The 13916-nt window shown below is 41.7% G+C and overlaps 1 protein-coding gene across 2 annotated transcripts in view; it reads left to right on the forward strand.

Moving 5' to 3' along the window:
* ARAP2 (ArfGAP with RhoGAP domain, ankyrin repeat and PH domain 2) overlaps positions 1–13916 on the forward strand; it is a 406381-nt gene that overhangs the window by 300821 nt on the left and 91644 nt on the right. For both annotated transcript variants that reach the window (XM_075568062.1, XM_075568070.1), the window contains exons 26-27: positions 8155–8272; positions 9916–10041. In XM_075568062.1, the coding sequence (XP_075424177.1) occupies positions 8155–8272; positions 9916–10041 (244 nt within the window). The remainder of the gene's footprint in view (positions 1–8154; positions 8273–9915; positions 10042–13916) is intronic.

The raw sequence follows: 13916 nt of genomic DNA on the forward strand, positions 1-13916 counted from the left end.
GTTACCAGAATTTCACGCTATGGATGAATATATCCAGGAGAATCTCAAGAAAGGCTTTATTCGTCACTCCAATTCCCCAGCAGGGGCTGGGTTTTTCTTCGTCAAGAAAAAGGACGGGTCGTTGAGGCCTTGCATCGATTACAGGGGTTTGAACCACATAACTATTAAAAATCGTAACCCCCTACTCCTTATTACCGAACTGTTTGATAAATTACAGGGGGCCAAGATTTTTTCCAAGTTGGATCTACGTGGCGCCTATAACCTGGTGCGCATCAGGAAGGGGGATGAATGGAAGACGGCCTTCAACACGCGTAGCGGACACTACGAGTATCTTGTATTGCCTTTCGGCTTATGTAATGCTCCCGCTGTCTTCCAGGATTTCATCAACGACGTCTTTCGTAAGGTACTCAATATTTTTGTAATAGTATACTTGGATGATATCCTGATTTTTTCCAAAGATCTCCAGGACAGTATACGTCACACCTCTTACGTCCTTTCCAGTCTCTGTGAACATCATTTGTACGCCAAGCTGGAGAAGTGCACCTTTCATCAGACCTCTACTCCGTTCCTGGGGTCCATAATTTCTGATGAGGGTTTTATGATGGATTCCGGTAAACTTCAAGCAGTTACTGAATGGCCAAGACCCAATTCTCTCAAGGCCATACAACGTTTTTTATGGTTCGCCACTTACTATCGTAAGTTTATACGGAGTTTTTCTTCCACTGCGCTCACCAAAAAAGTAGCTGATCCTTCTGCTTGGTCATCCGAGGCCCTCTCCGCCTTCGAGACACTCAAGGAGGCTTTTATATCCGCACCTATTCTCCGTCATCCCAACATTGAACTTCCCTTCGTCCTGGAGGTCGACGCTTCTGATTGCGGTGCTGGAGCCGTTCTTTCTCAGAGACCTACGCCTCAAGATAAGTTACATCCCTGTGCATATTTTTCCAAGAAATTCTCATCCGCCGAGAGGAACTATGACGTGGGTAACAGGGAACTTCTGGCCGTGAAGATGGCTCTTCAAGAGTGGAGTGGAGGGGTCGAAAGAGCCGTTTACTATTCTCATGGACCACAAGAACCTTCTTTACATAGAAAACGCTCAACGCCTTGGTCCACGACAGGCTCGTTGGGCTCTTTTTTTTTTCTCGATTCGATTTTCACTTTTCCTATATCCCCGGGACCAAGAACGTAAAGGCAGACGCACTCTCCTGAATACATTCTTCTGAAGAGAGACCAGAGGAATCTTTGGAGACCATCCTTCCACAAGAGAGGATTCTCGCCACGTCTTCTTTCAAGAATCTTGACAAGATTTTGCACTCCCAGAGACGCATTCCCAAGGACTTGGTCGTTCCCGACAACAAACTCTTCGTACCTTCAAAATTTGTACCAGAGGTCCTGTCTTGGGGTCACTCCTCTAAATCTGCAGGTCATCAAGGTTTTAAGAAGACTACTGATCTCATTCGTCGGAATTTCTGGTGGCCAAGGATGTTTCAAGATATTCTGGAGTTTACCCGCGCCTGCCCCACGTGCGCACAAAGCAATACTCTCCGTCAAAAGCCTCAGGGTTTTCTGTTACCTCTTCCAGTTCCCGACCGCCCCTGGTCCCACATTTCGATGGACTTCATCGTGGAGTTGCCCAGGTCCAGAGGAATGAACACTATCTTGGTGGTCGTGGACAGCTTCTCGAAGATGTCCCTTTTTATTCCACTGAATGGATTACCCACCTCCCCCGCCCTTGCTGATATCTTTACGGAGCAGATTTTCCGGATTCATGGGATTCCTTCGTCCATTGTCTCTGACAGAGGTTCTCAATTCGTATCTAAATTTTGGAGAACTTTCACCAAGAGATTGGGTATTTCTTCTTCTTTCTCTTCCGCCTATCATCCACAGTCCAATGGACAAACAGAGAGAATCAATCAATCCCTGGAGAAATACCTGAGATGTTTCATATTCGATTCCCTGGATGATTGGGCTCAACTCCTTTCTTGGGCAGAGTACGCCTTCAATTCTGCAAAAAACGAAGTCACCCGGGAGTCGCCCTTCTTTATAAATTATGGGTTCCACCCTCCCTGTCTACCCATCTCCAACATCCCTTCTGGAGTACCAGCCGTAGATGAACGCATTTCTTCCCTCCAAACCGCATGTTCTAGGATTCAGTCTACCCTTCTCGACTCCTTCCGCAGATCGAAACTACAGGCCGATCGTCGTCGTCGTTCGATGCCCAGTTACAAGCCAGGGGATTTGGTATGGCTCTCTTCTAAGAATATCCACCTCAAGGTACCATCTCCTAAACTGGCACCTACGTTCCTGGGTCCCTTCCCTATTTGTGAACAAATCAATCCTGTGGCATCCCGGCTCCAACTACCACACAGTATGAAGATTCCCAATGTCTTTAATGTGTCCCTCTTAAAACCATTCATCGCCAGTCACTTCTTTCCGGATCAGACTCATAAACCGGACCCCATTACTGTCCAAAATAACGAGGAATACGAAGTTCACTCTCTTGTGGATTCTCGCCTATCCAGGGGCCAGCTCCAGCTCTTTGTGCAGTGGAAGGGCTTTGGCCCTGAAGAGATATCCTGGGTACCTTTAAAGGACATTCATGCCCCGGCCCTTCTAAAGTCCTTCAGGAAAAAGTTTCCAGAGAAACCGTTCATGGACCGTGCTGAGACCATTCCTGAAGAGGGGGGTACTGTCAGGAATCGGCATTCTCCGCGCTCCCCACACAGAGCACTCTCTCCCTTCAGGGAGTCCCTGGACACCCAACACAATCCTGCCTTTCTGGCCTCCATGGCTCCCTGACCCTGCCGCCGTCGCGGGATCACTCCCCTCGGCGATTTCTCTGCTCAGCACCGGGCGCGCCCACGCCCTCCCGCGCGCATATCTGCACCACCCTCTGGCACGGTCCACGCGCGTACACGCATTATGGAGCGCGCTCATTCTGCACACTCTTCTTCCTGTCTCCCGGACCTCAGGCTCCGCCCACGTACACCACATGGGCATACTCAGGTTACCAACAAGACTCACCTGGCTTGTTATGCCTGCACCAATCTGGCGTGTCTCCCTGTAGCTCTTCCTGTCCCGCCTCCGTTCCTGATTGCACTTCCCTGCCTTATCTAGCTCCTCTCTACTCTCAGTCTTTGCTCGACATAGTCTCTGTATGGAAGTACTTCAGGATTCTCTTAGTGTTTTCACAGGTTCTGACACGGCTCATACGACTACCCCTCTGGCTCTCGATCTCGGCACTGCTTGGACAACGCTCACCCTGGTAACCCCTTGAACACGGCTTGGACTTCAATCTATCTCCGCTCTCCACTCCCTGACCTGGGCAAGGCATTCTTCACTCTATCTCTACAACCGGTACCGGCAAGTATTGTCTACATTACTACACCTGGCCTGGCGACACTTTATACCACACTCCGGACACGCTCTCTTTGCTGCGGGTGCGTGTATTACCACTTTCCCCTTCAGCTCAGGGGACGGGTCTGGTCTGCGGCAAGCACCGGCGTAACAGTCTATGGAGGAGTCCTAAGCAGCTTTTGCCATCATAGTTGAAAAGCAGAGAAAGTCTGACAAAAGGCTTGCTGACTGGAAGCACTACTACTATGAGGTCTCTCAGAAATAGGTTCATAATCTAATCACAGAGCAGGGAGTCTCCCAGGAACAGGTCCACTCTCTCAGCACAGAGGTCGTTAAATTGAAGGATGCAGAGGAAAAGATATTGACACCTTTAGAGACTGCATACTGCATTCTTTACATCTTTATTTGGTTGTTCATTATCTATCATTTTATTGGTGCCTCACATTTCAAAATATCATTACATTAACAACTCAATTTATGATATAGCATCTATCTTTTTACAAGTTCACCCTCCATTTTTTTTTACTGTAAAGCATTTGCAGCTCATATATGTTATGGCAATACAAAGTGTTTTTCACTGTAGCTACCAGGGGGCTCTCATGTAATTCACACTGAGCTTCTCCTGTTTGGCTCTGCTCAGTAAATACAGTAGGTAATGCCTATTGGACCATTTTCTCATCCGGTTAGCTATTTAAATCATTCACTGCAGGGAGGAGGAACTTACCTTTGAGAAAGCGACTCTACAGCCTAAGTGAAACGTACGTTGGTTACCCGCTGATGTCACTAACATCAGTGCCATGTCCATACCGGAACACAACGAATCAGGAAGCTAAGTATACACGGTCTCCAATGCTGGCGCTTTTTTGTTTTTTCACTAGCGTTTAAACTAATTTCATTGGGGTACATTACCATAGGTAGACTCACCATTCTCTCACCCACATTAGTAGGTTTTTACAACTGTATGTAGACATACTGTAGTGCCGACGAGTATTCTAAAACAAATCTGGGGCAATCACCAACAAGACCCCGATACATGCTGGGTACATCCTCGGTACATGCTGGGTACATGCTGCAACATTTCAGTAACATTTCTGCAGACAGACTAATGGCCCATCGGATTAACAGCGGGGCTACCTGGCAGTCCCATTCAATATGAATGGCACTGCCAGGGACCCCTGCTGTGTTAATTCGATGGGCCATTAGTCTCTGCAGAAATGTCACTGATATGTTTGCAGCATGTACCCAGCATGTACCTGGATCTTGTTGGTGATAGCCCCAGATTTTCCAAGGCAAGTTTAAGGTAAGTTTTATAATACTTGTCGGCGCACCTGTACATATACAGTGCACACCTCCATTACTGGTAGGGATATCAGAGAGATGCCCACCCACCTACTTGTCCTTACACTGATTATCCCTATGATTAGGGTGATTCGGGCGACCGGATGAAACAGCATTCTACTAGAACAATCACAACTCAGCCTCAGGGACTCTGCAGGGATTCACATCTACTTGCCTGTCCTACCATAGTATAGCCTTAGATCTAGGGTAAATGTATGTGTTTGCTCCGCTGTTCATGTTAGAAGGCAACATCTATTATAGCCTTATAGTTAGGGTGAATGTATGTGTTTGCTCCATTGTTGTATTGTATTGTAATGTATGTCTTTATTTATATAGCGCCATTAATGTACATAGCGCTTCACAATAGTAATACACGTGACAATCATATAAATAACAAATACAGACAACGGGTCATGGGAATAAGTATTTGAGACATAAACGTAACATTTAGGAAGAGGAGTCCCTGCTCCGAGGAGCTTACAATCTAATTGTTATGTAGGAGGAACGTACAGAGACAATAAGAGGGCATTAGGGTAAGTGCTTCTGCAGGGGGCCAAGCTTTATGTATCATGTGTTTAGTAATATCTACGGTGCTACTCATATGCTTCTTTAAGCAAGTGTTTCTTAAGGTGGGTCTTAAAGGAGGATAGAGAGGTTGCTAGTCAGGTATTGAGGGGAAGGGCATTCCAGAGATGCGGGGCAGTAATTGAGAAAGGTTTAAGGCGGGAGAGGGCTTTAAATACAAAGGGGGTAGAGAGAAGACATCCTTGAGCTGAACATAAGAGTCGGGATGGTGCATAGCTAGAAATTAGGGCTGAGATGTAAGGAGGGACAGAAGAGTATAAACTTTAAAAGTGATGAGGAGAATTGAGTGCGAGATGCAGGATTTGATAGGAAGCCAGGAGAGGGATTTCAGCAGGGCAGATGCGGAGACAGATTTAGGAAAGGGTAGAGTGATTCTGGTATCAGTGTTAAGGATAGATTGTAGGGGAGACAGGTGAGAGGTAGGAAGGCCGGACAGCAGGAGGTTACAGTAATCGAGACGGGAGAGAATGAGGGCCTGAATCAGAGTTTTAGCAGTTGAGCAACAGAGGATAGGGCGTATGAATGTGAGAGGAGAATGTGAGAGAGGAGTCGTGTGACACCTAGGCAGCATGCTTGGGCTACCGGGTGAATGATGGTACTTCCAACAGTAATGTGGAAGGAGGAATTAAGGCCAGGTTTGGGAGGAAGTATGAGAAGCTCTGTTTTTGCCATGTTAAGTTTAAGTCGGCGAAGGCCCATCCAGGATGATATTGCAGAGACATTCAGAAACTTTGGTCTGTACAGCAGGTGCAAGGTCAGGGGTTGAAAAGTAAATTTGTGGGTCGTAAGCATAGAGCTGAACATAAGAGTCGGGATGGTGCATAGCTAGAAATTAGGGCTGAGATGTAAGGAGGGACAGAAGAGTATAAACTTTAAAAGTGATGAGGAGAATTGAGTGCGAGATGCAGGATTTGATAGGAAGCCAGGAGAGGGATTTCAGCAGGGCAGATGCGGAGACAGATTTAGGAAAGGGTAGAGTGATTCTGGTATCAGTGTTAAGGATAGATTGTTGGGGAGACAGGTGAGAGGTAGGAAGGCCGGACAGCAGGAGGTTACAGTAATCGAGACGGGAGAGAATGAGGGCCTGAATCAGAGTTTTAGCAGTTGAGCAACAGAGGATAGGGCGTATGAATGTGAGAGGAGAATGTGAGAGAGGAGTCGTGTGACACCTAGGCAGCATGCTTGGGCTACCGGGTGAATGATGGTACTTCCAACAGTAATGTGGAAGGAGGAATTAAGGCCAGGTTTGGGAGGAAGTATGAGAAGCTCTGTTTTTGCCATGTTAAGTTTAAGTCGGCGAAGGCCCATCCAGGATGATATTGCAGAGAGACATTCAGAAACTTTGGTCTGTACAGCAGGTGCAAGGTCAGGGGTTGAAAAGTAAATTTGTGGGTCGTAAGCATAGAGGTGATATTTATACTAAAGAGATGTGATTAGGTCACCTAGAGAAAGTGTGTACAGGGAAAAGAGAAGAGGTCCCAGGACAGACTATCTGAGTATTACACTCAAATCTGCGAGCTATCAGCCGATGTTTGTGATTTGAACCCAAACTGATTTTATTAGTGTAATAAATTGTTCAAGCAATATTACACTAGGAGAGTGCGCCTCTCTTTTCAATATATATAGGATATAAATATATATATCTATCTATCTATCTATCTATATATATATATATATATATATATATATATATATATATATAAAGAAACCCTATAAAGCCCTCTGGTATACTGAAAAAGTAAATCACATCACGAGAAAAAAAACACTCAAAAACATATAAATAGCAAACCTGCAATCCTCAAAATCACATATAATATGACTGGCACCAAAATAAGTATAGAGTAAAAAAATGCTGCTAAAGATCTTGACATTTAATAAACACACATGTACTGTATAACAGTGTGTAGAGGCAAACAATTAGCCTCACACCACTGAGACCTGCCGGTCTATTATACAAAAACCTGCTGGAACAGCACAATCCCTGTGTGATACAATGTAAGCAGATATATGTGAAAATAACACAGAATAAACATATTACTAGATGGTAACAAGTACTATAGTGAAGCAACTAATTCCCAATAAACAGTCCTCAGGTAAGTACTCTGGATATAAGATATATACTCAGCCTAGGCCACGAGTATAACTTTTTTAATCTAAATTTGCTTATCTCATTTTCATATTGTTGCTCAGTTTATGTATTTATTTTTTTATCTTATACTAACATTGCACTTTATACTATTTTTTCTATTACTAATACCATTTATTATTTATACATATGAGTTTAAAGAGCCATCTGATCCAGGGAATGTAGAAGTCGCCTCTCTGGCTTTCTATTTTTGCTAACACTAGTCATCTTGAATTAGTCTGCTTTAAAAAAATTGTTCTTTAACAATAAAAATCAGTTCCAGATGCATAAAATAATCACTCATAGCCACGAATGAGTTTCGTCAATTTTGTAGAGTAAAAAATTCTGAACACTGGATTAAAAATCTCCCAAATGTTGTGTTCGTATAAAATTTACTCATACTGTATTTGCTCAAATTTCTCCTAGTTTCCAGATATGAAAAACAAAGCAAAGGTGTGAGATTTGTGACATTCTATTCTTCAGCAAAGGGGAAAAAAAGTTGCAAAACATCTGTTTTATTAGTAAAACATGAGAAAAATGTGCAAAATGTAAAAATTGAAAAGCGCAATAAGATAAATTCCCACAGCTCTAATCACGATATCAGAGGCGTAAAGAATTGTGAATTAGATTAATTTGTTTTTTATATTTCACTTCAGTAGCAAATTCCTTTTTGGCTAAACAGGCTGTGTTAAAAACATAGTGAAGTGAATTATCACAACAGTATATCTTACCAGTGATGTATGTGATAGGTATCATCTACCATGGAAGCAGAGGAACTGACTATGTGTGCTGCTGGAATAAAAAACATCACTCCCACAAAGGAAATGATTTGGACTACATTTGAAGTAATTGAAAATGGAGAGCTTGGTATGTATTATTTATTATTTAATTTGATACAAATATTGTTTTTACTAGATTATTTTTCATTTTGAATGTTGTGATCATTACACATGTGCCAAACGTCCGTCTAATCTACTACCAAATTACTGTGATTATTTAACAGTGATTTTGAATTATATCACACTTCATCATGGCCAATGTGTTATGATAAATATCTTTATTATTTTAAGATTACAGATGTAGCTGCACTTAATATTCATGTGACCACGAGCGTATGCAGTCTCAAACCGCACCGAATAATAACCAGGAAGGTTAAAACTACGGGAGGTCAAATTGAAAATAATGCTCTCCCCACTGCATCGCGGTTGCTGTAGTCACCTCCTTCTACTCCTGTCAACTTTCAGAGTAGTGTAAGAAAGCATCAATTTTTATTTGCAGTATTTATGATAACATAATTGATGGTGCATTTTTTCTCACTAAAGGCACAAACATATAGTAAATGTATTAATGGTTAAAAAAAATTAAAGGAGAAAGAAAATCACTGTAAATCACTGTATATTTGCCATGTAACAGAGTTCTTCTGGACACAATTTGGATAACCATACTACATATTGCATTGCTATGCTTCAAAGAAACATCCCATTTTTTTTGCATACCAGTTAGATTGGTAAGGTCATAAAGGATGACCATGTTTGTGCATGACCTACAGTACACTAAAATAATATAATTTGTTCGGAAATAAAAAATATTGACAGGCAGTGAACTTAGTGGGAGCATTTAGTCCAGGGGCCACTCCAAGCCCTTTGATCATGTTAAAAAGCCCTGGTCGATGGTTTACAACCACCCCCACAGGCTATAAGGATATTTATGGTAATATTGCTGAGTGCCCTAAAGTTTAGGACTTAACAATGTTAAAGACCGATTACTAAGTTCTGCTTGAATATTGAAATCTTATATTTATAGTAGGCCTTTCATACAGTATATTCCCTGGCCACGCAATAAGACATATTTGTCAAAATATATTTGTCATGATGGGAACTTCCCATATAGTTTCTCAGTACGGCTAAAAAGCGGGAATACAGTAACTAAATATTGAAGTTATCTCTGCCAATACGAGAAAGACCCACAGTATATACTTGCAGTAATACAATAATATACATGAATGATTTGCCAATCTGATTAAAAAGGATGCCAATCTGATCTTTTGTTTCCAATTTCTAATACTTTTCTTCCGCGCTCTAAATATATTTTTTGTTTTCTGGGCCGTTTCTTGAATTGCTGGCGGGTGCATCACATAGCATATAGTCAGATGAGAGGAAATCATACAAATGCATTAACCCTTTTCATGCTAGTGTACAAGCCACAATAATGATAATATTCAACATCAATAGATTGCAAGCTTTTCAGGTGGTTACTTATTGTGCCTGCAAAATTCCACGTAGAGTACTCTATAAGAAACAAATATATTATTATTATTATTATTATTATTATCTATTAAGAGATACTAAAAACTGTAGCAATACTGCATTTTTATTATAAAGTTATATTTATTGCTTGTAGGGTAACACATGAATGTATGGAATGTTAACTTAAAGTGATCAATATTTGTATGATGTGTGATATACATAAGTGTACATTTACTTTACTGTACATTTTTATTTTGTTCTCAGAACGTCCGATGCTCTACAAGGAAAAAGTATTGAAAACAGTACTTGAGTGGGGCTTGCTCTCTGACCCTGGAGCTGCATACCTACTTGTAAAACCATTTTGCACAGCTGATATGATAAGTCAACTCAGTATGTTGTTTATAACTTACTTTTAAGTTTACATTATTAATGCAGATGCAGAAGGCTTCCTCATTCCCACTAGTGGGATCTATTATGATACAGTACTGTGCCCACATTGGCATTCAATTCTATGGAAACTTTGTGTTATTTTGGGGAACAATGGGTAGATCCTCAGAAGTGCGCTATTTGTTTTAATGTTATGTTATCTCATTTTAATGTAACCAAATCCGTAACGCATATCCTCAAAGCTGCTTAATGCTATGTTATTCAGCCATTTTCCTTAAACATAAGGCAACCTTACATTTTTTTTAATATCTCTTTATTTGTAATTTCATATGGTTTTCAATTTTAACAGAATATATTTTCATCTTTGAATATCGTTTAACACAGACCAATAAAATTGAGCATCCATATTACGATAGTTGGAAACACTATGAAAACAGAAAATGAAGAAAGATGGGGGGAGTGGGGAAAGGGGGAGAAAGGGAAGGGGGGGAGAAAGGGGGGGGAGGGAAGGGGGGATGTCACCGCATTTGCATAGACAACATTTTCAATATAACACTTCAGTGTACATAGTCTTCTACCTTCTCACTTATTCGTACCATCTCTAACAATCCATCAAAATATTAAACATATATAGAGACCATATTTCACTGTTCTTATCTTTATTTATTGAAATACATATGTAACATGATAGAAGGGGCTCCAAGACTTTCTGGAATCTAGTCAAAGTGTCTTCTGGATAACTCATCAAATTCTCCATGAACATGACATGGGATATTTTGTTCCTGATCTTTCTGTAGGTGGTCTGCCTCCAGCATCTAGTGACTAGACATCTGGTTCATTGAGTATGTGTACTATTAGTTTTAAATCAGTTTTGTTCACACCTTCTAGTGGCTTGTTTAGGAGTAGAAACCATGCATCTTTGAGTACTTTGACCCCAGTAGTTTCCAGAATAAACTTAAATATATTCACCCATAGGGGCTGCATCTGAGGGCAGTCCAGACAGATTTGAGACAGGGATCCTCTCCGACCGCAACCTCTCCAACATAGTGGGGAGATATTTGGGTCTATTAGATTTAGAATAGTCAGGGTTTTGTACCATATATAAAGTAATTTATATGCATTTTCTTTTATTAAAGTAGTGGTGGAACCTTTGGCCACTGCTTCACAGATGTCTTGCCAGTCCTCTCAATCGAGTTCTTCGCCTAATTAGTTCTCCCAAGCCAGCATATATCTAGCCTTTTCTTGGGACCCCAAAGTAGTGATATAATAATATAAAGATGATAGTAAACGTTGAAAATTGAGGAAGCACACAAGAGACTTTAAGTTGAGTGCAAAGACTTCTGCTGTACATAGTCTATTCTGGAAAATGTCCCATGGACTTTAGAAAAGAAATGGTAATCCTTTACCTCAGGGTTGAGGATTCTCCAGGAGTCTAGGAGAGAAAAATCTTTAAATAGCTTTCTAAGATTCTTGTTTGTTAAAGAGAGTGTTACTGGGCCTGTTTTGTCTATTTTGGGGTTGAGGCAAATTGAAGTCTCCTGTCATTATTAATTTTCCTTTTTGGAATTTGTCAATTTTGACCATTACAGTACCTCCTTGAAAAATGTGAGTTGGTCAGTATAAGGGGCGTAGACATTAACTAGAGTAACCTGTACCAGGTTTAGTAGACCTGTAACCATGACAAACCAGCCTTCCCTAGCCACTTCAATCTTATATGGTTGGAAATTTAGTTTTTTATGTAGTAGTATCGCTATCCCACTCTTTTTTGTTCTGGCTGAAGCTTGGAATATCGAGGGAAAATATTTACTTGCTAATCATTTTTGGTCTTTAGGTAACATATGGGTTTCTTGCAGCATGGCAACCTCAACATCTGATCTAGTAATTTCTGCAATTACCAATCTACGCTTTTGAGGGGTATTCAAGCCGCTAACCTTTTGGGATATCATTTTCAGCCCCATTCAACTTGGTGGTTCAGGAATGTGAAAGTGTTGTTTAAGTTTTCAGACCTTGAGCAATATTGCAGAGGATGACTTAGGAGTAAGGGGGTGGAGGGAATTCCTAGACTTACAATTAGTAGAACTGGTCCAGGGTTGCTAGCCTCATAGGGGGAAAGGGAAATTGGGTATGAGGCTAAGATCGGGGGCTATAGGTTCAGCTGCGTCGGGTAGGTCAGTCACAACATTCTACTCTCTACCCTGCTCTGTCTCTGGCCGTGGCCTTCTAGACAGATATGTTTGTGTTCTGGATGAATTGACCTTTTACTTTCTGCACTCTGTACCTGTTTTTAGGAGTGACATTGTATACCTCTTTTTGATCCATCTGGCTGTGTTCAGTACTCTAAAATCTTCAGCTCATCCAACAGCTATATGAGGGCACCTTCAAACATAGAACTATCATGTTAAGTAACATTGCAAACTTATAAACTTTTTAACTTCTTAACATTCAACATTACCAACATTTGGAGCATCTAAGAGTCAAAAAACCCTTAAACTAAAAAAAAAAGGGGGAAACTTAATAGGCTCACAGCCTTTAGCATGTGAAAAACAATCCCACATGGTTAATGTGAGACTTTTAAGAATAAGAATAAGAAACTTTACTCAATTCAGGAGGAGTCGATCTTGCTTGGTTGTGTGTCTGCTTGTCTCTGGCAACCGTAAACCAGTCTGACGGTCGAGGTCTACCACGATCCGGGGTTTATGGTTGAGTGCACTCACTTGGATCCTGGCCTTGCAAGACCAGATGTTATAATAGAGCTTTGCCCTCATTGTTGGTCGCTGCGGATTTGGATTGTCCATTTTGCGTGACTATCACCCGGCCAGGGAATCCCCATCTATATCTTATTTGATGTTTTCTCAAAATGGAGGTAATGTCGACGAGATTCCGCATTTTCTGGAGTAGCTGGTGCCAGGTCTGAAAAGATTTGTAGGATGCATTCTTACCAGTGAGGCCTCTCTTGCAGTTTTTAAAATGGCCTCTTTGGATTTATAGTAGTGAAGCCTGACCACTATGTCCCTTGGTTTGGAAGGGTCAGCATACCTTGATTTTAACGCCCTATGTGCTCTGTCCATAGCCAAATGGTCGTCGTCCATTTCTTGTAGAAACATTTGAAATAAGCTGGTTAAATATGCCTCCAGTTTAACTGTGTCTATTTCTTCCGGAATATTTTTAATACGTAGATTATTACGTATTCGCTATTTTTGGCTGTTCGGCCCCCGTCTGGAATTCATGTACTTTTTCTAAACTGTGTTCCACAGCATCAGTTTTTTCCTCCAATGCTGTAAGGTCTGTCTTAAATTTCTCCATAGATCTGTCAAGCTCAGTGTGGAAAGTCTATCTTAATTCTGCTTTAAGGTCCTGCATTAGGCTAAGCATATCTTGCCTTGTCAGGGGTTGTCCTCCCTCCCCGTCTGGCTCCCGGTCTCGCAGGTCCCATGGGGAGCCGCCATCTTGTTTAGCAGCTGCATCAGCCAGTGTTGGCTTCTTGAAGAAGCTGGATGCTTCTTGTGCGGTCGCGCATCTTGCTTTCGCCACCATTGTTTGTTCGGAGGTTTGGACAGGTGTCACACTTGTTTAATTCACAGAGATATTTCTATGTTCTTATGTTCCTAATCTCTGGATTGCACGGCTGTCAGTGGAGCTCCAGTATATCACAGCCATGTTTAATGTGGTTCTCTCTTCTTTTTTCTTAATAGTTATTTGTCAACAGTGTGTGGTGCCAGCAATGTGTGCATGAGGAGGCTGCTAGCAGAGTCTTTCCCCTCACTGTCTCTGTGCTTGTTTCACAGCCCTCCTGCAAAACTGCCTCACTATGATGGTTGCTGTGGGGTCACCGGAACCTTACATTTTAATTGACATTAGGCTTCTTCATATGCAAATAA

This window comes from Ascaphus truei, chromosome 1 (assembly GCF_040206685.1).
Source record: "Ascaphus truei isolate aAscTru1 chromosome 1, aAscTru1.hap1, whole genome shotgun sequence".
Lineage (NCBI taxonomy): Eukaryota > Metazoa > Chordata > Amphibia > Anura > Ascaphidae > Ascaphus > Ascaphus truei.